At 35.5% G+C, this 23,027-nt stretch overlaps 3 protein-coding genes across 5 annotated transcripts; all 3 read right to left on the bottom strand.

Moving 5' to 3' along the window:
* Positions 1 to 2,069: 2,069 nt before the first annotated feature.
* Positions 2,070 to 7,399, bottom strand: LOC119983426 (ATP-dependent DNA helicase pif1-like). Its single transcript, XM_038827112.1, has 3 exons — positions 7,147 to 7,399; positions 6,569 to 7,059; positions 2,070 to 2,111 (listed from the first exon to the last, which is right to left on the bottom strand). Exons 1-3 carry the CDS (start codon positions 7,397 to 7,399, stop codon positions 2,070 to 2,072), a joined length of 786 nt encoding a protein of 261 aa, XP_038683040.1.
* Positions 7,400 to 8,565: 1,166 nt separating this feature from the next.
* On the bottom strand, positions 8,566 to 11,352 carry LOC119984775. Of its 2 annotated transcripts, XM_038828884.1 has the most exons (3): positions 11,183 to 11,352; positions 10,488 to 10,543; positions 8,566 to 9,429 (listed from the first exon to the last, which is right to left on the bottom strand). In XM_038828884.1, the coding sequence occupies exons 1-3, from the start codon at positions 11,302 to 11,304 to the stop codon at positions 9,269 to 9,271; spliced, it is 339 nt and encodes a 112-aa protein (XP_038684812.1). In that variant the 5' UTR covers positions 11,305 to 11,352; the 3' UTR covers positions 8,566 to 9,268. The 2 variants fall into 2 exon arrangements, with proteins under 2 accessions (XP_038684812.1, XP_038684811.1); XM_038828883.1 differs by having other exon boundaries at positions 8,566 to 10,543.
* Positions 11,353 to 15,078: 3,726 nt separating this feature from the next.
* On the bottom strand, positions 15,079 to 20,307 carry LOC119983784. Of its 2 annotated transcripts, none has more exons than XM_038827509.1 (5): positions 20,050 to 20,307; positions 17,869 to 18,027; positions 17,591 to 17,763; positions 15,452 to 17,510; positions 15,079 to 15,354 (listed from the first exon to the last, which is right to left on the bottom strand). In XM_038827509.1, exons 1-5 carry the CDS (start codon positions 20,179 to 20,181, stop codon positions 15,298 to 15,300), a joined length of 2,580 nt encoding a protein of 859 aa, XP_038683437.1. In that variant the 5' UTR covers positions 20,182 to 20,307; the 3' UTR covers positions 15,079 to 15,297. The 2 variants fall into 2 exon arrangements, with proteins under 2 accessions (XP_038683437.1, XP_038683438.1); XM_038827510.1 differs by having other exon boundaries at positions 17,869 to 18,032; positions 20,050 to 20,181.
* Positions 20,308 to 23,027: the final 2,720 nt, after the last annotated feature.

The following is a 23,027-nucleotide window of genomic DNA, read 5'->3' as shown; positions in this document are numbered from 1 at the left end:
ACTTGCACATTTCCTACTACTGTTTGGACTGTTTTAAGGGTAACTAGCTCTCCACCCGCACTTTAAGCGGGTAAATTTCTTTTTGACATTTTTCTTATATTAGTTTTGGAGGAGTATTTGTTGGTGAGAAAATATATGTTTTATGATTTGTTATTATTGTCCTGCATGGAAATGTTTTTCAAAATTTACAACTTTGTGATTACTATTTATTTCATTATTTCTCTTGTGATTTTAATTGGGATTGGATATTATTTTTAAATACCAAAGAGTAGCCTCTTCTAATTATTTGAGATACACTTAATAAGAGTTCTACTTAAACTTTAAAGATCAACTTTAAAATTAAAGTAAACTTAGTGTATACAAAACATCATTCTTATTTCTATGTACAACTATTATGCATGTCATACTTCTAAACTTATTATACATATTAACAATATTACATAATATTTAACGTATTCACATCCAACATTAGCCCATCAAGCTTGTAAACTATTACACATGTCATGCTTTGCTTGATCCAGTACTTGTTCTGGTAACATTCCTAATTAGGTCCTTATACTTTCTTTGTATCTTCTGGAGTTGATAGGTAAGTAATTCATTCTCGTCATGGTAGCTGCGATTTGTTTGTTCTTTGATCTCCATTTGTTGCTGTAAATTTCGAATCTCGACATAAGCTTCTTCCAATTGCAAACTGGCCTTGTTTAATCCATCATAATAATACATATACTTATTACAATTGTAGTCGTGAATTTCACAATTGTACACTATCTGTAGTTTATCTAGCATCGTACAAGAGGCTCGTTGCTCCATTAACTTCACAATTTGTTCTCCGGGCATGGTTTTCTCATGAACCGTATGATTAATCCCTTGACGTGTATCTGTGATCTCCAACGTCAATTTTATTGAGTCACGAAGAGTAGTGTACATAAAGCTAGGTGGAGGCAGGTTTAGTTTAGTGACTAAGTCCTCCAGAATCATTCTCTTAGACACTATAATAAAGTCCCTATCCATTTTGATTTTTGGTTATGTCTTGCTATGGATACTAGACTGTTACCTTGTGGCCAATTTATATAGACAAGTGCCGATTGTTGTAATTTTAATTAACTCGCAAGCGCACGAATACAATTATAGCATAGGTATGCAATAGCGAGGTCGATCCCACGGAGATTTGTCAAGTAATTCCAATTTCTACTCAATTCGAATGTCTCGAGATAAAACTAAATTATTTCTGAAAATTAAAGAGAAGTTGTGTGAATTTGAAAATCGAGAAAGTGCAAGAATATTAGAAAGATTTAGGGTGTTTTGAATCAAGAGAATGCAAACTAGGACTTCGATTTCACCATAGCAATCCTATTCTATGTCTTATTTGGTTAAGATTCAATTCTCGTTTCTAAGGTTCGTTCTTATCTAAAATATGAAACGCCATTGATTGTGGTCAAGATCAACTATTCTTAAATTGTTATCTAGCCATTGATTGTGGTCAAGATTACAAACAAGAATGCATTGAGTGCAAGAAGAACATCAAGAACCAAGAGTGTTTATGCATGGATCGTGCTTCAACAACATCTCATTCATTCACAAGAGCTATATCAAGTTTACCCATTGATCGTGGTGTAATCTTGTCTCAAACATGTATCTAAATAATGGTGATCAGTCATTAAATCAACACATGATATATGAAGCACAATGAATAAAACTAGAAACTTGAATTGACAACGAATTAACTAAGACATAGAATAGTCATGCTAGGCTACATCGAATCCCTAGTAAAAGAGTCTACCACACATAATATATAGAAACATCAACAATTCAAGAAAGAACAACATCAAGAACTTAAGAAAAAGAACACCCTTTACAAAGTAAGCTTGGTGAAGAAGATTCCCCTTTTAAGAACCTTGCTGCTTTCTTCTCTCGTAGTGATGTTCCTCTCCAATATCCTCACCTTATGTGATTTTTGAGTCCCTCCCTTAGGTCTTCCGTCTCTTGCTGTGTATGCCAACCCCTTTTATATCATCCTTGGTTAGGTTAAAGTCATCCGTATGAAAGGAAACAATATAATCCTAGTACAATTAGAATCCTTTAGTTTCCTCTTGCATAAAGATTTCCTCCAGCTGAAATATTGAATCATAATAGTCAAAGATTCATTCAAATCATAAATTGATGCTCTATTAGCTTCCTTCAAAGGCTGGAAACGTCCTTGGGCTTTCAAGAAGTCTCAAACCAATATTGTTAAGTATGAGCCCGGATTCCTGATTTTCTGGCCTGCGCAGTCCATATTCAAACTGTTATAACTCTGTCCACAAAACTCAGAATCACAAACTGTAAAATTCTTCAGAAACTAGACTTCCATATCTTTTCAACGGTATATGACACAAAACCCAGATTTTCTCAAAGGATTTATGGTGACCTTCACAAGTGGGCTGGACTGAACAGTGGCAGATTTTGCTAAAATTACCAAGACTCGCATGTACATGTCCAATAACATTGTCAAAATTGCCATTGACATAATTCATCATCTAGGATTCGATTAACTGAAATGCAAACAAAAATAACGTAAAACACCCAAGTTTAACTTGAAAACAAAGCAATAAATTAAGAAAGAGAGGTATAAAATCAATGTAATTTTGCAGTCATCACCGATCATAGGCAATCTTATCTTTGTCCCACAAATCCAAGTGTTTGCCGCTACTACAATTCTTATCATGTCCCGTAAATTTACCTTTATCAATACTTAACGGGCTTTAGACAAGTGTTCTATATGTTACTGTTCTATGCAGTTGTTTCTTGTACTTTCCTGTTCATAAGAAGATTTCTCAGCTTACTACAACTTGAGTGTCTTTTATTTGTGACACGTGTGATACGTTTGATTCCTTATAGTAATTTTAACATGGTACTATTATGATATTCATCTTTCTGGAGTGAATTATATAAATACTATTATTCTTTTGAATTTCATACATAATTTACAATTAAATCTAAATATGCTGATAGTATTTTTCAACCTTTTAAAATAAATTACAATTTTATCTTTGTAATAAAATATTTTGTTTGTAGTTTATTTACGCTTAAATATATATATATAATCAAATATTTCCACTCATGTATTATTATCGATAAACCTCCCGTTAAAACTATGCCTGACTTGCTCCTGCTTCCAATTATTAATTAGGTAACATTTCCAGATCTTGATTAGAAGTTATCTCCAAATATTCGAAACCAAATAATTCTTCAATAAAAAGCCCGAATAATAAGGTGCAGCAGATGCATGATCTCACATTTGGTAGATTTGTGCATGATGTCAACATTAAAATTGACTATTGGTTTCAATAGCAGTGAAAATCATGTGTCAGAATGAACTAATAATTAAAAAGTTTCATAATCATAATCTGAATGCAAGAACTTTAAGAGGCTGAAAAGCATGGAATGCATATAAACCTTTCTTTCAACATGTGTTTAACATAGGAGAAGATGAAGCAAAATTACAATACACGTGTTGTCGAAACAATACCCACAAGTCAACTCTATCCTCCGATCATTCACACACATCGCCACAAATAGTGAATCTTCTGGTTAATTCGGTTGAGATACTCGATTTAGCTCAGAGATAGATTGTTTATATGAGGAAGAGATGTCACTAAGCTACATAATAAGAGCTTAAAATGTATATAAAGAGAGCCCACTAAAATGTATATAAGCAGAGCCCATAATAGAGCACAAAAATGGAAACACAAAATTAGAGTAACACGACATTGACTGCGTAAAAATACTATCTCGACATTTTGGTCATCAACTGTATAATTTACAAAACATAGTAATCCCATGATTGGCAAATGATGTTGCATTTACATTGATCCTGAACATGTTCAGGAACTTCAAGTGACAAAATGATGGGTGTTGAACCAAAATGACAAAAGTCAAAATGACCAACAGAAGTTATGTACACAAAAGACTTACTCATCATGTTGAACCACACAAAAGCTTATTCATAAAAGACTATATGCACGGTTGTTAACGATGTCATTTAGTCTGTTGGTTTTTTTGCCTTTATTCTTGCTGTGAACATCAGTCTTCTTTTGTTTCTTGGTGCTCTCATGTGGCTCCCTTATGGTGATTGTTCTAAGGAATTCAAGTTATATAAATGATTTGCTTGAATCATAGTTGGAGATTCATGAACCTATGAAGAAAGGAAATTGTGAAAACCAATGGAAATAATTTATGTTTATATTGGAATACTTATTTTGTTGTTTGCCTTTGTGTTACAATGACATAGATATGAGCTCATTATCAGAGAGAGATGCATCAGAATCCTTCAACTTCAATTGGTTAACTTGTCTCCTTATGTTTGACCTTGATTTATGAGGAGTGTGGACTTGAATATCTGATTCTAAACCAATTATTTGACCACTAACGAAAGTATTTGATATTCCAGACTCTTGAGACAATACATCGATTGTATTTTTTTGTTGAGTAACTTTTTTCCCAATTTCAACATACCCTGCTAACTCTCTGGAAGTTAATTGAGAAATATCTTGTCATCGTATATGCTTGACACCTTAAAACATATGGAGCTCACTCTTTTGTTGTTCTGGTTAATCATCACTTGGAAAACACAATAAATTGGAAAGACATCAGTTATTATTTGGGGAATGACGTATCGATCTGAGCCCTCCATTGATGCTACAGTGGCAGTTGAGATTCCAATCATTTTTTCCGCTTGACGTTCAAAAAAGGTGAACAATGCTTCTCCAATCTCATCCATGATAGTTGCATTGAGTATGTAACTAAAATTCATAAATATTTTATCTCAAAAAATCTGTATAGCAAACGACAAAATTTGTGAGAAGAGAATAGTTACTTAAAGACTTGAATTGTACTTATCGTGGTATTGGTATCTCATTAATGACACTACACAATGAGCATAGATTTGCATCTTCGTATGGCTTTGTTGCACTACCACAAGTAGGACAAGAAGGATATCACCATCCATTAGTGCCATCAATGTTCTTGATTTTTGCCATGCATGAGAATTTTTTATACTGCACAGATTTTTGAGATGAGGGGTATCACTCAAATTTATTTTATTGTTTGCTCATAAAATGTATATTATTGGTCAAAAGTAGAGCTACTCACGATATCTTTCTTCATGTCTACCAACAATAGTTCAACAACTGTCTTTGTATTTTTTTCATCTCAACAGCAAGGTGGGTAATGGTTACCTAAGTACGTAGTATAATTTGGAGAATCCTAGGTTGAATAATCCTGCAGTGCACATTATTTTTTTATTTTAGATTGTGCAACAAATCTAAAGATTTCATGGTTTACATTTTTTTTTTCTTCAAATCAATATAGACCCTCGATGCAGATATGCTACTCATGATGGTTTTACCTGAGTTTGAAACAAAGTGAACCAAAAATATCACATCAAGTAAACATTTTTTACAGCATTTATGAACTTTGCTCAATTTTTTTATGCAAACATACCTGAAAATGTTGTTATCGTCATGCCTGCACAAATAATGATGATCGATTTTTTTTTATCTTCTCAAATACCTTTTGCTTATCAAACTCCAGTGCTAGTTGTCCCCATAGTGTAGCTGATATGGTACTCAACCTTCAAATGAAAATTACAATGAACATAAGTTGTGATGACTTACAGTGAATATTAATGACAATCTATTTGCTTTTGGGTATTTATTTTACGTACATTTCATCATTCTGAGACGCACCATCCTCTTGTTAGTGTATACTTATTGGAGATTTTTAGCATTCACTATTTGTCCTATCATATCTGCATTGAAATGAAAAATAAATGATTCCAACTAATGAGATTATTATTGAATTGTATAATTTGTTAAATACATATAAGGTAAATTTTGTTTCGGATTTTGGATTCCATTTCATTAACACTAATGAAATGAAATTTTCTAGAGGAAATATATCTTTTGCATCAACCGCTTTCTGAATCTTTGTTCTTTTATCAAATTTGAGCATATTTATTTGGACATGGCAGATAAGTATTTCTTACTAGAAACACTGAGAAATTACTAAAATAGTAAACATCTCCTTCGTGAAGCACAGCCCTGAAATATTACTTCACTTCTTAAAAGATAAGAGGAAACGATATCTATATATTTTACATTGAATGGAAATAAAAACTACAATTCATTTTAAGTAAGTCAACATTCACTCTTAGTTCCTCCAAATATTCCACTCTGTCCCTCATGCACAAAGGGAAAGTAAAAGAATTTTTCTTTGTAAACTTGTGGGTTCAGAGGGAATAGGAGAGTGGTAAAAGTGGTTACTTAGATGTTTACAGATTAAGCCTGTAGATAAGAAATGAACAAAGTAGACTCCATGTAATATCATTGCATCTAAGAGGACACTTTCTATTGAACTGAACATTGATTTTACTCCTACATCAATATATGGTGACAACTTGCTGTAGAATCTGCCTTTAGCTCTTATTAATAGTCATAGCATAACATAATTTCATTGGAAATTGTCTTCTCTTTAGGATAAATGGATATTGGTGAACCTTTCCATCCATAACTATTCTAGGAATGCATACATTGTCACCAACATTACTACAACTCAACACTTTTGCTTTAATAACTTTATCACCAAGGTGAGTGACGAGTAATCTTGTTCCATTGCATAAACCATCAACTTGATTTAAATTCCGAAGCAATATAATTGGAGCATACTTTTTGAGAGTTAATTCATGGTTCAGAATTCCATTAAATGTCATTAAATTCAAGACTTCAGTTGTGTAGAGCATATCTAATGCAATAGAATTCTTTGAGGTTTTACACACTGAATCAAAACTATAGTAGGTTCTCTCATCTGTTTGAAGAAGAGCCAACACACGAGTATTAATCATAGCAACAATGTCATTTGTGTCAGTAGTTATGGCTCTCTTATTTAAATACTTGGTGTTATTATATGAGTTTTCCAAGTTATCATAAATCTCTGCGATAATGGAATCAAGCAAGTCACCATTAGATTTATGTAGAAGTTCATCGGGTATTTTAATCCAACTTGGGTTTTCCTCACCATCATCTATGGAAACATAAGGAACTTAGCCATCTCCTACATCTAAAATCCATTGTGCAAACACCGCCATAGAAGTTCTTTCATCAACAGTACGTCCAGTAGCTTGGAGCCTCATATTTTGCTTGAGGGATAAAACTTTACAACGTTTCCACAAGTGTGATTTTGTTATCGATGCATTAACAGTATCATATCTTGTTCCATTAACAACCACGGATATTATTTGCCTAAAATCACCTCCTAATAAAACCGTTTTCCCCCCAAATGGTTTACAATTCTCTTCATTGTCGTTGATGTTAAGTATGTCTTGTAATGTTCTATCGATAGCCTCAAAACAATACCTATGCATCATTGATGCCTCATCCCAAACAATAAGACTTGCCTTTGCTATTAACTTTGCCAGTTGAGTACCTTTTTAATATGACATATTGATTGTGTTGAGATATTTTCAAAATAATAAAGAAATTTTTACATTGGTAGTTTCATACCAATGGACACAACACTTCTCTTGAACACAACTCTTCACAGGAGGTGTGTTTCTTTTGACAAGAGATATCTTTCTTTTTAGACATAACCCTACACCAAAAAGGTGTGTTTCTTTTTGGACATAACCTTTTACCAAAAGGTGTGTTATTCTCTATAAATATATCATTCCAAGACATTCCATTACAATCTAAAAATCATCTCAAAAACTCTCAAACTTGGATTCTATCCTTGCAAAATAGAATTCCAAGCACTTGTTAAAATTCTGTTTTTCTTGGTCTTTCTTGGATGTTCTTCCTTTGTGCAAAGGCCGAACATCAAAACATTAAATACATGGTGCTTCATTGTATCTTGGAAGTATATTTGCTATTATCCTGTGCACACCAATTGGTGGAGGCAAATAACACTTTAAGAAAAGCGTTAATTGGTGCCTTGAAGCAAAATCTAAATTGTCAAAAATTCTCCAACATTCTACATTGTCAAAATTTTTCTCCAACAGATTGTTCATCAATTTGCAAAGGGATTTTGAATCTTGAGTGCCCAATACGACCTCCCAAAAGTAAAAGAGAGGATATTTCAGATGAAGCAATTGCTAGGACGATTCTCCCAGTAGATCTAACAGTTGCAATTGTAGTCTGGTATAGGTAAGTTTTCCCAATTCCTCCATGCCCATACACAAAATATATACCACCTTCCTGGTTATTGACTTTATCTATTATCACATCATATATCACTCTCTGTTCCTCATTTAATTGTCTCCCCATATTTTTACGCTCATGTCTTAGCTGATTAATATCATAATTCATCTCTTCTCTGAGGAGTCGATTATTTAATTCATCGAGGAGTTGTCCATTCGGCATAGGCAGTTCATGTTCAACAAGAGAACTCTCTGATTTATTGAACAACATTTCTAGCTTAAAAGTATGTGGTTTTTTAGCTGAACATCTGGTACATTCAAATAAGACAAATTTAATTGGTGCCTCAGTTTATATAGTATGTCATCTTGAAAGTTCATCCAATGTTTATCTTATAGATTTAATGAGTCACTTACATGATAGAAAAATAATCAACGTAACAAAGAGTTGTCTCAACTGTGGCCCAGTTGCAAGCACATATGCTTCATCCATTACATCATGTTATTCTTTGTCATTACCAAGCATCCCAAGTACCATGCAAGTAGATTGAAATGTCGAATGAACAAATCCTGCAACCGTTCTAATATCCACATAACTTGTAGGACCTTTGTGCACATTCAGCATCAAACGAAGATAGTATAATTCACCCGAATTTGGGTGTACATAAAACATTTTGTCAATTGATTGCCCTCGCTGCCTTGGAATCCACTCCTTATATTTAGCATTCCAAACCCATTCTGAAGGAAATGGACTATAAGTAAGGTTCTTTGTTGATTCACTCAAAGGGTTCGTACGCATCCACTCCGTCAACATTGTCTTCTCGACATCTGGTTGTTGAATTATGCTTGACAAACTTCTAAGATCATCATAGTAAATATTCTACTGAAAAGGTAGGTGAATTGGTAACCGCTCAACAGATGGACGTCTAAAATGAATATGGTATTCAAAAAGGCGTCAAACTAATTCATACGCTGTTAAATATCTCCAATCCATATAATGCTTTATTTTGTCAATAACCATGCATGTTCATCTTTCTTCAGTTGGAGCATTCAGCAAAACATCCTTTTCCAACATTGCTCTGCTTCTATCTGGTCCCTTATTTATATACTTAAAAAGATACTTAATAGTTGTAGATTTGTTACTCCGCTCAATATTAACATGGGCTTGATATTGAAGCAACAAAACCTTGTTATATAGAACAATAAATCTATTGTCCAACGCATGTCCATTTTTGAATATTGTCTTTCCATCATCTCGGCGCCTATACAGAGCAAAACCATTTTCATCAGTCATTGTTTCCTGATGAAAAGACTTTGGATAATGCTTGGTGCATCGTCCATCAGACATACACGGTGATGAAGGTCTAGCCACACCACAAGGACCATGAACCATAAACTTTTTGACTGTCTCAAATATCAATGACTCAGTTGATTCATTTGGGATCTTAATTGAAATGAATCTATGCATTAACTCCCTAACAATTTCTCCTTCTATAGAATCATTATCATCAGAACCGACAACCATCATCCTATCAAAAACTTCATGGTCAGTGTCTTGTATGTACAACTGAGTAAACTTTGGCGCTTCACCATCCATAGGAAGCAAAGATCCAATTCGATGATAACTTTGCCCACCAAGCTTAAAAACAAAAGGTCCTTGAGAATCATTTGTGGTTCGATCAATCTTTCCACCAAGAGAGGTAAACACAAACATCGAATTATAAATTCTAATATATTTTTGGAATTTCTTGTTACGTGGTGGCCCTTCGCAATCTAACAATTTATCAAGCAACAAAGGTGTTGATCTTAACAAAGACAGATTTATTTTCCCTCTTCGACAACATTTATTATAAACTGGCCTACGCAAAGAATTAGATTTAACACGCTCAGCATACCAAAATATGGCACTGCAAAATTGACATGTTAAGTCTGGCAAGCCAAGATTCAAAATTTTATTAACTTCGCTGCCAGAGTGAATAACAATATCATTTTCAACGACATAATCAAGGTTTTGGTCATTTGTTGCTATGTCAGAGACTAAGTCAGAGTTATTGTGAACACCAGGAACAGAACTCCAAGTAGATATCTTTCTCCTCTTAAACAAATACTCGTTCACCAATTTCTCCGTTTAGACCTATTTATCTTACTGCGCTCCCCAACCTCCATACTAATGCAAACCAAAATGTTGAATGAGGGAACACAAGCACAAACAGACACAACACGCCACAACTTCAACAACACCAAATGGGAAAAAATTCATCACTCCATAAAAAAAACATGGAAGAAAAGGGAATACATGCATAAGAGAAGAAAATCTTACCGGCACAAACACTGTAGCCACTAAGCGAACCAACAAATGAAACTTCAGACAAAAACCTACACAAACAACCCATGTAACACAATAAATACACAAATAATTAATATTCTCATCTCTTATAAATAAAAAATTTTATGTAGCGCGCTTTCTGCATTGCTCTTTGTAACTTGCAAGTGCGAGACAGCAAAACAAATGTGCTGAGAATTTTGTCAAGCGGACTTTTTAGGTTAGTTTTAAAGAAGATATGTAATCGTATGGTCAGCTAGCTAGGTAGGAGTATTACGAGGCACACAAAGATATTTCATATATTGTTTGTTCCTTTCTCTGCCATTCTAAACAAACCAGGTTAAATATATTATATGGATTTCAAGATTTGCACTTTTTGACAGCCACAATTAATTAATTACATGACAATTTTGTTTTCCTGTGGATATGTATAACACACGAAGAGAAGTGGAATTCTAATACTACTGTGGTCTAACTAAGACTGGGACTGTTGGGTCTGCAAGAGAAGCGGAGCAGGGGATGGCCATGAGAGGGAAAGAAGAGGCTAAAACCCTTAAAAGAGAGAGATAGAGACGGGAAAACCTTGCTGCGGTAAACAACAAATTTTGTAGCTCATCATGTTTGAAAGATTGGGAGATTTGGAACAATCAATAATAGTATCACACATAATAAGAGAAAATAAGAGAAATTACCATAGACACGTCTTTGTCTTCACCAAAATTTGATATGAACGAACTATCGACAACTGAAAAACAACACGACTGAGGAATTGAAGTCTAGATAACCACTGATCAGAGAAGAACCCAAAGTCCATCCCAAAGAAAGAAAAAGAACAGGTGTCGCACAAAGGGAAGAAAAAGGACAGCTGTTCTACAAAGCAATATGAACAACGAAGGAAAATCACTCAAAAAGGCAGAAACTCGTAAAAAACACTCATATGTGCGGGACCCACGTGAAGTAGGAGAACCACTAAACACTTGCGAGAGTAGGAAAAGAGCTAAGAAGTCGCCCATAAATACACTAAGTTGCCTTCCCTATTAGAATTGAATTTTACATAGATTGTTGACTGAGGTGCTGAGACACAAATTATCCACTTGCTAACTACTGGTAAATGGACAAAAAATTCTAAGCCTAAGATAGTCCGAACCAAAAGGAGTATGTACGTTTTAGTCATATTGTAAAGGGACATTATTGTCCACAAATTATAAAAATTTTATGGTGTTGTATTAACAAAAACTACGGTGTATTTAACCGTCCCATTGAAATTCAACATAAAAAATACATCACAATTATGGACAATTAGACATAAACTCAAAATATTTTATATCATTTTCAAAATAATTTAATTTTTATTTTGAATAAAAAATATGTATTCGTTAGAATTAATGCTATATAATCATAATTTTAAGGAAAAAAAATTGGCTCAAAAATTGGGCTACGGCGGCTCCCAATCACTCCTTTCTATTCCCTCGTCATTTTTTGTAATAATAATTTTATAGGTATTGGTGATTTTAGCGCAACATCTTACTTTGTCACATCATCAGACCCTGAAAAGAAAACATTGCTCTTAGATAGATTCACTACCAAACCAGAGAAAAAGCCAAATAAGTCAAAGAATTCTTGAATAAGCTGAACAACAGTGGAGCCCCCATGGCTGAAGATCATAATATCGTCACCAAAATTAGATGAGTAAGCCTAAGCTTGTCACAATGCCAGTAATGTTAGGTTTGATCATAAATTTGATATTCGGGCCGAATCGAGTGTAGAGTCAAGTCTACAGCGGTGTAACGTGTTCTCAGGTGAGTAAGTGAAGTGGCAGAGCTAGAGGAGGCTTACTGGAGATCTTTCCTCGAAGAAGGTTGTCCAGTAAGTGCAATATGGTCAAGTGTGGAAACAAGTGAATGTGGGCCAAAAAAAGACTAGATGTCCGGACGGCATAAGTAACTGTCAAGACGGGTGTCGGGGGCCTGCACTATTTTAGTATAAATAGGGGACTTGTTTCTAGGCTTTAACCCTAATTCCAATTATAAGTTTCTCAAGGTTTTGAGAGACGGCTAGGAGAGAGAAAGAGAGTGAGCAAGGTTGGGGGAAACTTTGTGGTTTATTTCTTGGTTTATCTCTTAGGGTTTAATTGGGTTCAAGGTGAGAGAAAATTGAGTGTGTAGTTGTAACAATTTTCTTCATAGTAGATTTTCTCTTGGTTGTCGTTTTGACAACGTCGTGTTTTTTTTCCTCCGGTCTTGGATGTTTTTCCACATATATTCTTGTATTTTGTTGATTGTTGCTTTTCTCGGTTTTCAATTTCTCTATTGTCGTGTTGATATTATTTGTTAAGGAGGGTCTGGGGTAAATTTCCTAACAAATAATCCAGATGAGTTGAGGCCTTCCTCATCACCTACTAAGACCCTCCATAGCAAGAACAAATAGGTAAGGTGAAAGCGAGTCACCTTGCCTAACACCTTTGGACTAGGAGAAGAAACCATAGAGACCCCTATTCACAGGAATAGGGGAACTTCGTCATGGAAAGACAAGTACAAATCCAATGGATGAAAACAATGATAATATACTCCAATCTTAAGGTGTCAAAAGCCTTCCGAATGTCCACCTTAAGAGAGACCTTGGGAGTTAAGGAATCAAAATGATAGTCCCTGAGAAGTTCCTTAGAAAGCAGGATATTTTCTTAGATATGCTGGACTAATTAGGTCTGAAATCACTCTCCTAATTCTTCAAGCCATGATTTTACTAATGCACTATGCACTTGTAAACCGTATTGAAGCAAGAGATGGGACAAAAATCATTCAGAGACGTCACGGGCCCGTTTGGTTAACCATTTTGGACCACAATATATGGTTAAAGTAGCATATATTGTTCAGCTGCACCAAACAACAACTTTCGGACTCGAATCCCGATACACTTTTATGACCATATTATGACACTTTTGAAATTGTCCAAAGTTGAACAATTCTGAGACAATTTTGCTACCATTTTCTTGTTATGCCCTTGATTTTATACTGCATTGACTTGAATACCCTCTTTCTTCACCTCTCTCTTCCTGTGATTCCCTTAAGATGAGTTGCAGTCTGACCAGAACTTCTCCTCATCGATGTTTGGCCGGACCTTCTCTTGACCTCTCCCTTCCTTTTCTTCTCTCAATCAGATCTATCGACATCTCTCGTTCTCGCAAAACACTGGGTTCTCCTTTGTCATAGCATCGAGTGCTTCGTCACAGCATCTACAATGGCCGACCGTCGTACAAATCGATTTGGCTTTGAGGATGAATGATCTGTAATTGAAGTCACATTTGAGAATGAATGATCCGAAATAGATTCGTCTGTTTGAGATTTCCAGCTCACACATTTGTAGTGGCTGCAATTGAACTCTGCATATGGAATCCATATTAATTTCTCATTGCCTTATCAAAAGCGAAAGTGATGGCAACGTAGGTGTTAGTTTTAGTTTTCATATAAAAGACCTAATAAAGAAATATCTAACTTATATTTCTATTTTATTCAATTAATTTAAATTTTTATTATTATAATAAATTATTTTCTATTTATTTTAATTTATTACAACTTAAATGCATGATACCCCCGCACGTAATTTAGCATAACTATTTTAACACTATATATGCTATAAGTAAAAATAGCACCAAACACCTACCAACATTTCAGGAACCATATATGTTACCATTTTCTATCAGCATATATTGTCTATAATATATGCTACAATATATGCCACTATCAAAATTGTCTACCAAACAGACCTAGGATCAGTAACATCCTCAATCAACCCAGAACTTTGATAAGAAGTGGAGAATGTGAGTGAACAAAGATTTTGGAGGGGTAACTAAAATCGAGTCAGAATTGAGCAAAAATCCTCAAAATAGCCTGCTATCATACTGCCAATATCATCTGGATCATAATTAACACCGCCATCAGGGGCTACAAGAGAAGTAATACGGTTTTGAGTTTGACAATGAGACACAGATTTGTGGGGAAAAAAAACAGGTATTATTGTCACCCAAGGACAACCAACTAATAGGAGACTTATGCTTGTAAAATGCCTCTTCCTCCCTAAACAGCTTCCTATAATTCAATGCGGAGGATTTCTCCTCCTGTTGAAGGATACCAGATGATGGATTAGCATCCATATTCCAATGGCAGTCTCCCGAATAATCTTTGCATCATTCACTGGGACAGGAATGTCACTATAAGCCCGCAGATGGATAACTTTTAGCGCCTGTTTAACAAACATCGGAGTCTCATGAATGCAAGACTCCCAAAACCAGTGAACCAAAGGCAGAAACTCAGGATGCTCAACCCAAAAATTGAAGAGCATAAATGAGACTTTCCTCCTATGCTCCAACTGCAGTACACACCATTAGCTTTTCCTCCAAATCCATCAAACAATGCAATAACAAGATTCAGGCTTAGTTTGGAGTTTGACATGTTTATTTTTGGGTGTGTTCTCCTTGTTCTTGTGAGAAATGGAGTTTTAGTTCAGCAGCTTCCCTTTCAATGTATCCAAGCGAGTATGACAGTTGTAAGCATTTCTTAATCCTATTAAAAAGAAATAAAAAGGGAGTTGCTGCAGAGTTGAACATAACTGGTGTGAAAATCCAAGCCTCAACAAAGTGTACAACAAGCACACAGCAAAATCAAGCTATACAGCATGAGGAGGTTACTCTAATATGAATGGTATTGACAATCTCAATTAAATTGAAATCGGTAGGTAGATGTAGACTTAATTGACCAGATCAGGATGAGACAGAAACTCCATGTGAAATGTAACAAAGGTTGAAATATAGTTACACCACCTCCTTCATGAGCCTTCTTTCCTCTTCTTCAGCTTTAATCCAGGCAGCCTGAAAAATGTAAAGATAAGGATAATTTTCTTTTGTAGGTGTTTTGTTTCCATGATCAATCCTAGAAAGAAAAACAATAAATAATAAGAGAACTCGCCTTATCCTTTTCAAGTTTTGAAAGATGTGGCCGGATTGAGTTCCCCAAGCTCAAGCCTCCCCATGCCTCTTGCAACTCTCTCTCCCTTGCTTCTCTACGAGATACGGATTGTCTAATCTGATCTCTTGGTTGCTGAGCAGCAGCCATCTTCTCTCGTTCAAGTTTTGGTTTATGTTTAACCAATATTTGGTCCAGACTACCTTCTTCATTCATCTGTGAATGTACGACATTGCCATTCCGCTTCACCTTAATCTCTTCTTCCATCGAGTTGAACCTCATTTTCTCTTTCTGCAACCTAGAAACATGTTTCACTAAAATTTTGTCCAACCCCTCACAGTCAGTGGCTGTATTTCCTCTTACATTTTTCTTTCGGTGCCTGTGATTTCCATGATCACTTTCCATTGACAAGGCTTTCAATCTGTGCACTGGTTTGACCAAGATATTCTCTAGGCCATCTCCTGCATCATTCTTTCCAGCCTGAGTTGAAAGCATTGCCTCTTGATTCTGATCAACTTTTTCCCCTGGCAGCTGCAAGTTCATTGTGCATTCTTCATTCTCCGTTTTAGAAATGTCATTTCTTCCCTCTTCCTTATTTAAGTCAATATTCTCTTTCCCTGCTAATTCTATATCAGAAAAGGAGTTCACATTCTTCTGAGTTGCTGAGACTAAAGTAGACGAATCAACTTCAAGCAACTCATTAGCACTGACTTCTCTTTCCGAATCAATTTTCCCGTGGTTCCTTGCTTCTTGTACCTCTTTTTCAAGTTTTGAAACATGTTTAACCAGAAACTTATCCAGGCTAGGAATTTCAGGAATATCTTCTTTTCTACGATTGACTAACCTATTTTGTGCTCTACCCCATTTTTGTTCAACAGACTGACCATCATTCCTTCTCTCTTCAACTTCCTTTTCAAGTTTTGAAGGACGCTTTATCAATACACATCCCGAGTCAGATAATGCCTCAAATGAAGTTGTTTCTCTGGCAGGCTTCTTGTAATGATTCATCTCAAAATCTTTCTCTGAATTCTTCTTTGCTTCTTTAATCTCTCTCTCAAACTTAGATGAATGCTTCATGAGAATACTTGCCAAGTCTGGAATAGCCTCTGATGCAGTTCTATTATTAACCAAACTGGCCTTTCCATCATCAGTTTGACCTTTGTTATCAGTAGTTCCTTCCCTAAATTGATTCTTTCTGCTGTTCTTTGCCTCTTGCACCTCTCTTTCAAGTTTTGTTGTGTGCTTAACCAAGAACTTGTCTAAGCTTGGGAGTTCCGGCTCAACTTGCTTCCTTCTTACCTGCTGCCCATCCACACTACGCTCAAGGTTTAGGTTTTTGGTTAATCCTGCTCCAGAGGAAGACATTCGTCGAGGAAAGTTAAGAGCTGGAGCAGAGGAGTGATTGGCATCATGGTGCTTGCAGTTTTCTTCTTCAGCTAAGACAGTATTTAAACCACAAGTGGCTACTATAGTGGCAAGAGAAGAAAGTTCATCTTCTTGCAAACACTTAATCCTCAAAAGCATCATATCCACAAGCTTCGTCATAGTTAATTTTTCCAAAGACTGTCTTCTCTTCTTGTACTTTCGCCGTCTCTCATTTAGGGCTGGCACCTTAAAATCCACATCATGAGAGCTAAGATCATCATTTTGAGATATAGTTTCGCACTCTGACCCAGACTCTGTCTCACATTCTGAAGAAAATTCCGAAATTTCCTGATTACTATGATAATTTGCATCTGGATTCTGACTGATTTTCCAAAGCAGATCCTTAAATTCATCTTTCTGAAAAGAAGGGCAATGTGCAAGCCTAATGAATGCTGCTTTGACTGCAGTGGATACTTTTTTATCCACATCAAAAGCAGTTTCAAAAGATGCTGCAACAGTATGAGTGGTTGATCTCCCACCATGGATAGAGGATGTTTCTATTTGACATGGATTCCTAGGGCAGTTTGGTATGTCATACATGATTACTCCAAGAGCAGTAGCTGCTTCAAAAGCTTCAGCAGCAGTTTTCTCAGCTTTAAGCAGCAGGGCTTCTGCTTCTGCTTCTTTGCTTTGAATCCTAAAATGATGAAGGGACAATTTGCATGAATAAAAAGAAATACATATACACTCATGTTCTTAATGCGTTGAGAAAGTCACCTGGCTGTCCGAAGAATTCGACACCAGGATGCTTCAACCAACGCAGCTTTTCGAGCCTCCATTGCCTTGTGTGCAGCATCTCTCGCAGCAATTTTTTCTCTGAGTACTCTTGAGTAGTGTGGATTTGAATCACCAAGGGTCTCATCAAGAGTCAAGTTCATCCCATCTACGTCCTGAAATAGGCAGATAAACATTATGGTTTGTTCTCTCTTTTATTAAGTTCTTTGGTTTAAAGAAACAAAGAGAGCCATACAAAGATTGAGTATATATTGTCAAACCTGCAGCATTCTAATTTTCCTCTTTAAGTACGAATCAACCTTTTTGCGAGGGAACCAGTTCAAGGGAGAACTCCTTCGATGGGGAGGCTTTTTAATTTGTGATGTAAATTTGTTAAGAGCATTCAGTGTTGATTGACCTGCCTCTTTGAAGGATTTGTTCTGCACTATTGCAAAGACAGTTGGGGTAAATTGAAGCAGAAAAAAAGGAACCAAATTGGACTATCAAACTATCAAAGAAGTTCAATTGAAAGAATGCATGAATTATGTACGAAAAAAGTAACCAAAATTGGACTATCAAAGAAGCTCAATTGAAAGAATGCATGAATTATGTACAAAAAAAGTAACCAAAATTGGACTATCAAAGAACTTCAATGAAAGAATGTATGAATAATAAAAGGTTGGCAAAATGACGTAGATGTTGTGTTTAATGTAAACCAGCATTTCAACACAGATCAGTTGTGGCTGCCTTCAACTACTGTCACCAACTAACAGAAAATAGGCATGAAAGAACATTATAGAAAGAATAAATTGGATCAGTCAACAATTGTTCATGAAGGTTAAAAAATACACCATGTTTGAGTGGCATGTTTTGCTTTCCACCCACAACACTAACAGTTCAATCAAAGCTTATGATGATCGCACATTGGCATACAGAAATGGAAAAGTTGAGAACATGCAATAGAGCATGTTAGCATCCAACACGCCATTCACCTCATTAAAAAGACCAGGTGAAATTATATGCGGAAAGGACTGTGTAGGAAGCAGAATTGTCAAACAAAACACACATTGGAATAGCACCTTGTCATTCTTACTCCCCACCACATCCAACCCCTTCCAGCATCTCATTTGAAAAGAAAAGACATGAACCTCGTTCCTTACAGCAACTAGAAACCATAACTTCCACAGGGCTGCTTCTTTGGAAAGAACATCAAAGTTGTACAGGAATTGTTGGAAATTTTATCCAAATTCAGAAAACATATTAATTATTACTTAACCCATTAAATTTGGCTACTATATGAAGCAAATTTGATGAAAACAAAAGATAAGACAGGATCAAAATTATCCAGAGTAATCCAATATTCAAATTGAATTCTGCATATTTCTCCATGCAAAACTAGATTAAAAGGCAATGTTATAGTAGGGGTGAACACCTGCAATACAAAACATATATGTCCATCTCCATTTTATTGAGTTCAAAGCAATTCATCCAGTTTGCATAAAGATCATTTGAAGCACAAAAAATAACAGCACTTTTTATTGTTCACTCGAGAAAAAATTATCTTTGTACAGATTATTAGACAAATTCAGTTTTCTTTAGACTTGACCGAAAAAAGAAATGAATACGGATGGACGTATAGGCAAATTAGCATTTACTGACACAAAAAATATCAGCACTTTTTATTGTTCACTCAAGAAAAAATTAACTTTGTACAGATTATTAAACAAATTCAGTTTTCTTTAGACTTGACCAAAAAAAGAGATGAATACGGACGTAAAAGCAAATTAGTATTTACTGACACTTAATCTATGTTACTTTAAAGGTTTATTGTCTAAGTTCGCTAGTTTGATGTAAGTTTTTGGCTTCGTTGCATCTGAAGAAGAAACATGAAATTTTTATTTAGATTTAATTGATAGATTTCACAATCACATCAAATTTCATTTAACTCCATAAGAAACAAACAAACATCAAATTTCATTTAGCTACTTATTTCCCCTGAAATTCAGAACGTATGAATCACAACCTACCGCTCCAAAAGTCCAGCATTCTCACCACCACCAAAACGAACAACAAAGATATTAAAGAAAAAAATCAAAACGAAATAATCTGTAAATGCACTACAATTCAATTATTTCAAAGTCTGAATGTGATAAATGATAATATGTAGATGTCATTTATCTGTTAAAGTAGGCATTACATATCTTTCAGCGATTACAAAATGCAGAATCTATATAGGACTTCAAATTGAAGAACTCAATTGCTAGGGTTTTGCCCTTTTGGATTTTCAGTCGAATCAAACACTGCATTGACAACAAAATGCAGAATCCATAGAGAATTAATGAAGAAGAACTCAATTTCTAGGGTTTTCAACCAAATCAAACACATCTATAAAATCGGTGTAATTCAAACCATGCAAGTGTCAACAAGAATCCTAATCTTGAAATCGAAGACGAAAAACTCACCTTTCCGGCCTTTGAAGCTGAGCTTCCCGAGTCATTCGCATTGCTTTCTTTGTTCTCAGAATCTAGAACAGGCTCAGAACATTTCTTATCCAACACAGAGATGCAACCCAAGTCCAAGCACCCAAGATCCATGACGGGACTTGTAATCTGACAAGAATTGAAAGGCTCAGAGATCGAAGAAGAGAATCTTCAGTCAAAAATTCAATCGAGAGTGAATGGAAGAAAAAAATTATTTAGTAGAGAGAGGGGGATGTATTTGACTAGTTTTTTTTTATGTCATTTTAAATATCTAAACTAGCCGTTACGAGGCGAGGGTTTTGGTCGCAACGGTTCATTTCCTAATCAGGGTTAGGGAGTTACTATCATGCATAACAGTGTGCAAGAGAATGGTGACAGAGATACATCAATACAACGCGTGGACTTACGTGAACCTTCTTTCTTGGTATGTGGGGGCTGGAATCATTCCACCTGAACTCCACCATCCAATGAAACCATGCGTTGAATTTGCAACATCACACCCACTGCATTTAATAGTGCAGATCATGTAGAATGTAAAAAAATTGATAAAAGTGCAATACATACATAAATCATAATGTAAATTTTATAAAAAAAACAATTATTACTTTACAAATAACTAAATATTCTTTTTTTTTTAAAGGCCTATAAGACCACACACACATACCCGAGGGGTATGAATGCCATCACAGCAGATGAAAACTACCCAAATTTCAACCGTCTAGTGAGAATGAAACCCTGCACCTCAAGGTCCTAGCCTCATAAAAAATAAAAACTAAATAATCATCTATTATGTGTGGTTTGGGCCTTTGGGGTAGGGAGTCATTGCACGATGTCATTATAGACCCGAAGATCTGGAATCAAAGAAGTATCAAGCGGAGCCTTTGATAACCCTCAAAGATCACATCAAATGTAAATCATGAAGCTAGGGCATCGGTGTGGTGCCCTCAGAAAAGCTCCGACGGTCAAGTCAGTCAACGATGGAAAGATATTTAGTGAGAGAAGTGAAATACTATTTCAGAGAGAGAGAGACCAAGTAGTTGATTCTTTATGAGGCTAAGACCTCAAGTATATATAGGCTCACTGGTCATGTGATGAGCACGTTACTAATGAGTTGGCAAGCTTGATCCTTTTGCAATTAGGCTGACTGTAGAGCTTCCCCACAGTATGGGCTTTGAGCTTGTTGACCATGGCTCTCGTGGGCCAATGTGTTGGATGGACTCGACCATGACTCTCGTTAGGGCTCGACATCGAGCCAGGTCGGGTCGGCCCGAAAATATGAGGCTGAAGCCTGGATTTACCATTCGGGCTTCCAGTTGGGCTCGAGCTTGGGATGAAAATGGAAGCCCAGGCCCAAATGAGTCGGGCCTCAGGCCGAGGGCCGAGCTTAACTATACGTATGTATATATATATATATACATATATACATACATACATACATATATACATATACATATACATATATATATATATATATATAGGAATTCTCCTATAAGTACTCAAAGTAAGGATTTAAAATAAGAACAGCTTTTTGACCATTGATTTAAGTGAAATGACTAATGGGACCCATTGTTTTGAATCCCACATGTTTTAAATCAACGGTTAAAAAGCTGTACTTATTTTAAGTCTTTACTTTGAGTATTTATAGGAGAATTCCTCTATATATATATGTATATATGCACACGCATTGCACACAGTTTATATATATACACATAAATATACATATATATATATATTTACACACACACATATATACACATACATATATACACATACATATATGCACTGTCTGCACATGTATATATATGTAGATATATATACATATTTTATATATAAATAAATAATGTATGGTGTCTAGTCGAGCTTCGACTGGGGCTTCAGGCTCGGGCCGGGTCAATATTGGCCTGAGATGTCAGACTTCGGGCTGGGCCCGGCCCCAGAAATACAACCCAGGCCCACCCTAGGCATAGGGTCGGGCTTTGGCCCGCGAGTCCAGGCAAGGCTCTGGCCAGGCCTAGGCCCACGGACCAAATGGTGACCTCTAACTCTCGTGGACCAACGTGTCAGATGACTCGACCATGGCTCTCGTGGGCCAACGTGTTGGATGGCTTGATCATGGCCCTTGTGACCAACGTGTCGGATGGGATCGAGCATGGCTCTCGCGGGTCAACATGTCGGATGGGCTGTTATGGTCCTGTTGAGTACTTGAGTAGAGTTTCATGCGGATGGATTTTGGCCCATACAATCATGAGTTTACCCAGTACATAGTAGACCCACAATTTGTGCACACCCATTTTTTATTTTTTTTTACTAACCCACCTTCTTAATTTCCATTCCAATTGCTAGATAGATGGACGATAGTGCCAATCATGGTTATCTGTTGTCGATTCCTCACAAATTAATTAAAATAAAATAAATATAATTAATTAAAATAAAATAAAGATCATTAATTAATTAATAATATAATATTATTAATTAATAAAATAAATATTATTAATTAAAATAAAATAATGATCATTAAGTAATTTATAGATTAAATATAATTAATTAATTAATTAGTGCGATATTGATTTGAGGGTATTAGGGGGATAACACTAAAAGAGTGAGGACAATATGGGGAGGAAATGAAAAATGCTATCAAAATTGTCCCAAAGATGAGCATTCCAAAAGTAGCATAATATTACTCAAGAATTGTCTTGGATTATGTGTCCGAAAATGATCGTTTGACATGCACAAAGCATTTATGCTATATACAAGCAAAAATGCTTTGCCAAACGGGGCATTTGTCTCTATTTTCTAATTAATTATTATTCGTTATGTACTTTCATCTTTATATACTTAGGCATTATCTATTCAATAATTTAAATCGGTTGTATACACATTTAACACAACACCATTTGAAACTTTACGTCAATTATTTACCAAAAAAGTGAAAGATTCTCTATGAGAATAGACATGTTTAC

This window comes from Tripterygium wilfordii, chromosome 18 (assembly GCF_013401445.1).
Source record: "Tripterygium wilfordii isolate XIE 37 chromosome 18, ASM1340144v1, whole genome shotgun sequence".
NCBI lineage: Eukaryota > Viridiplantae > Streptophyta > Magnoliopsida > Celastrales > Celastraceae > Tripterygium > Tripterygium wilfordii.
This window is presented reverse-complemented; position numbering and strand designations above follow the sequence as displayed.

Bases quoted from the DNA above. Each gene is read 5' to 3' on its own strand.
- LOC119983426 (XM_038827112.1), bottom strand. From the start codon at position 7,399: ATGCATAGGTATTGTTTTGAGGCTATCGATAGAACATTACAAGACATA. The intron at 7,060-7,146 runs GTACTGTTGATG...ATGTTTCCATAG, and splicing joins GAGGCTCCAAGCTACTGGAC to ATGATGGTGAGGAAAACCCA. The intron at 2,112-6,568 runs GTATGCATTCCT...TCAATATTTCAG, and splicing joins GTAGTAATGTTGGTGACAAT to CTGGAGGAAATCTTTATGCA.
- LOC119984775 (XM_038828883.1), bottom strand. From the start codon at position 9,881: ATGTTTGTGTTTACCTCTCTTGGTGGAAAGATTGATCGAACCACAAAT.
- LOC119983784 (XM_038827509.1), bottom strand. From the start codon at position 20,181: ATGGATCTTGGGTGCTTGGACTTGGGTTGCATCTCTGTGTTGGATAAG. The intron at 18,028-20,049 runs GTGAGTTTTTCG...GCAATAGTGCAG, and splicing joins CAGCTTCAAAGGCCGGAAAG to AACAAATCCTTCAAAGAGGC. The intron at 17,764-17,868 runs GTTTGACAATAT...TGCCTATTTCAG, and splicing joins GGAAAATTAGAATGCTGCAG to GACGTAGATGGGATGAACTT.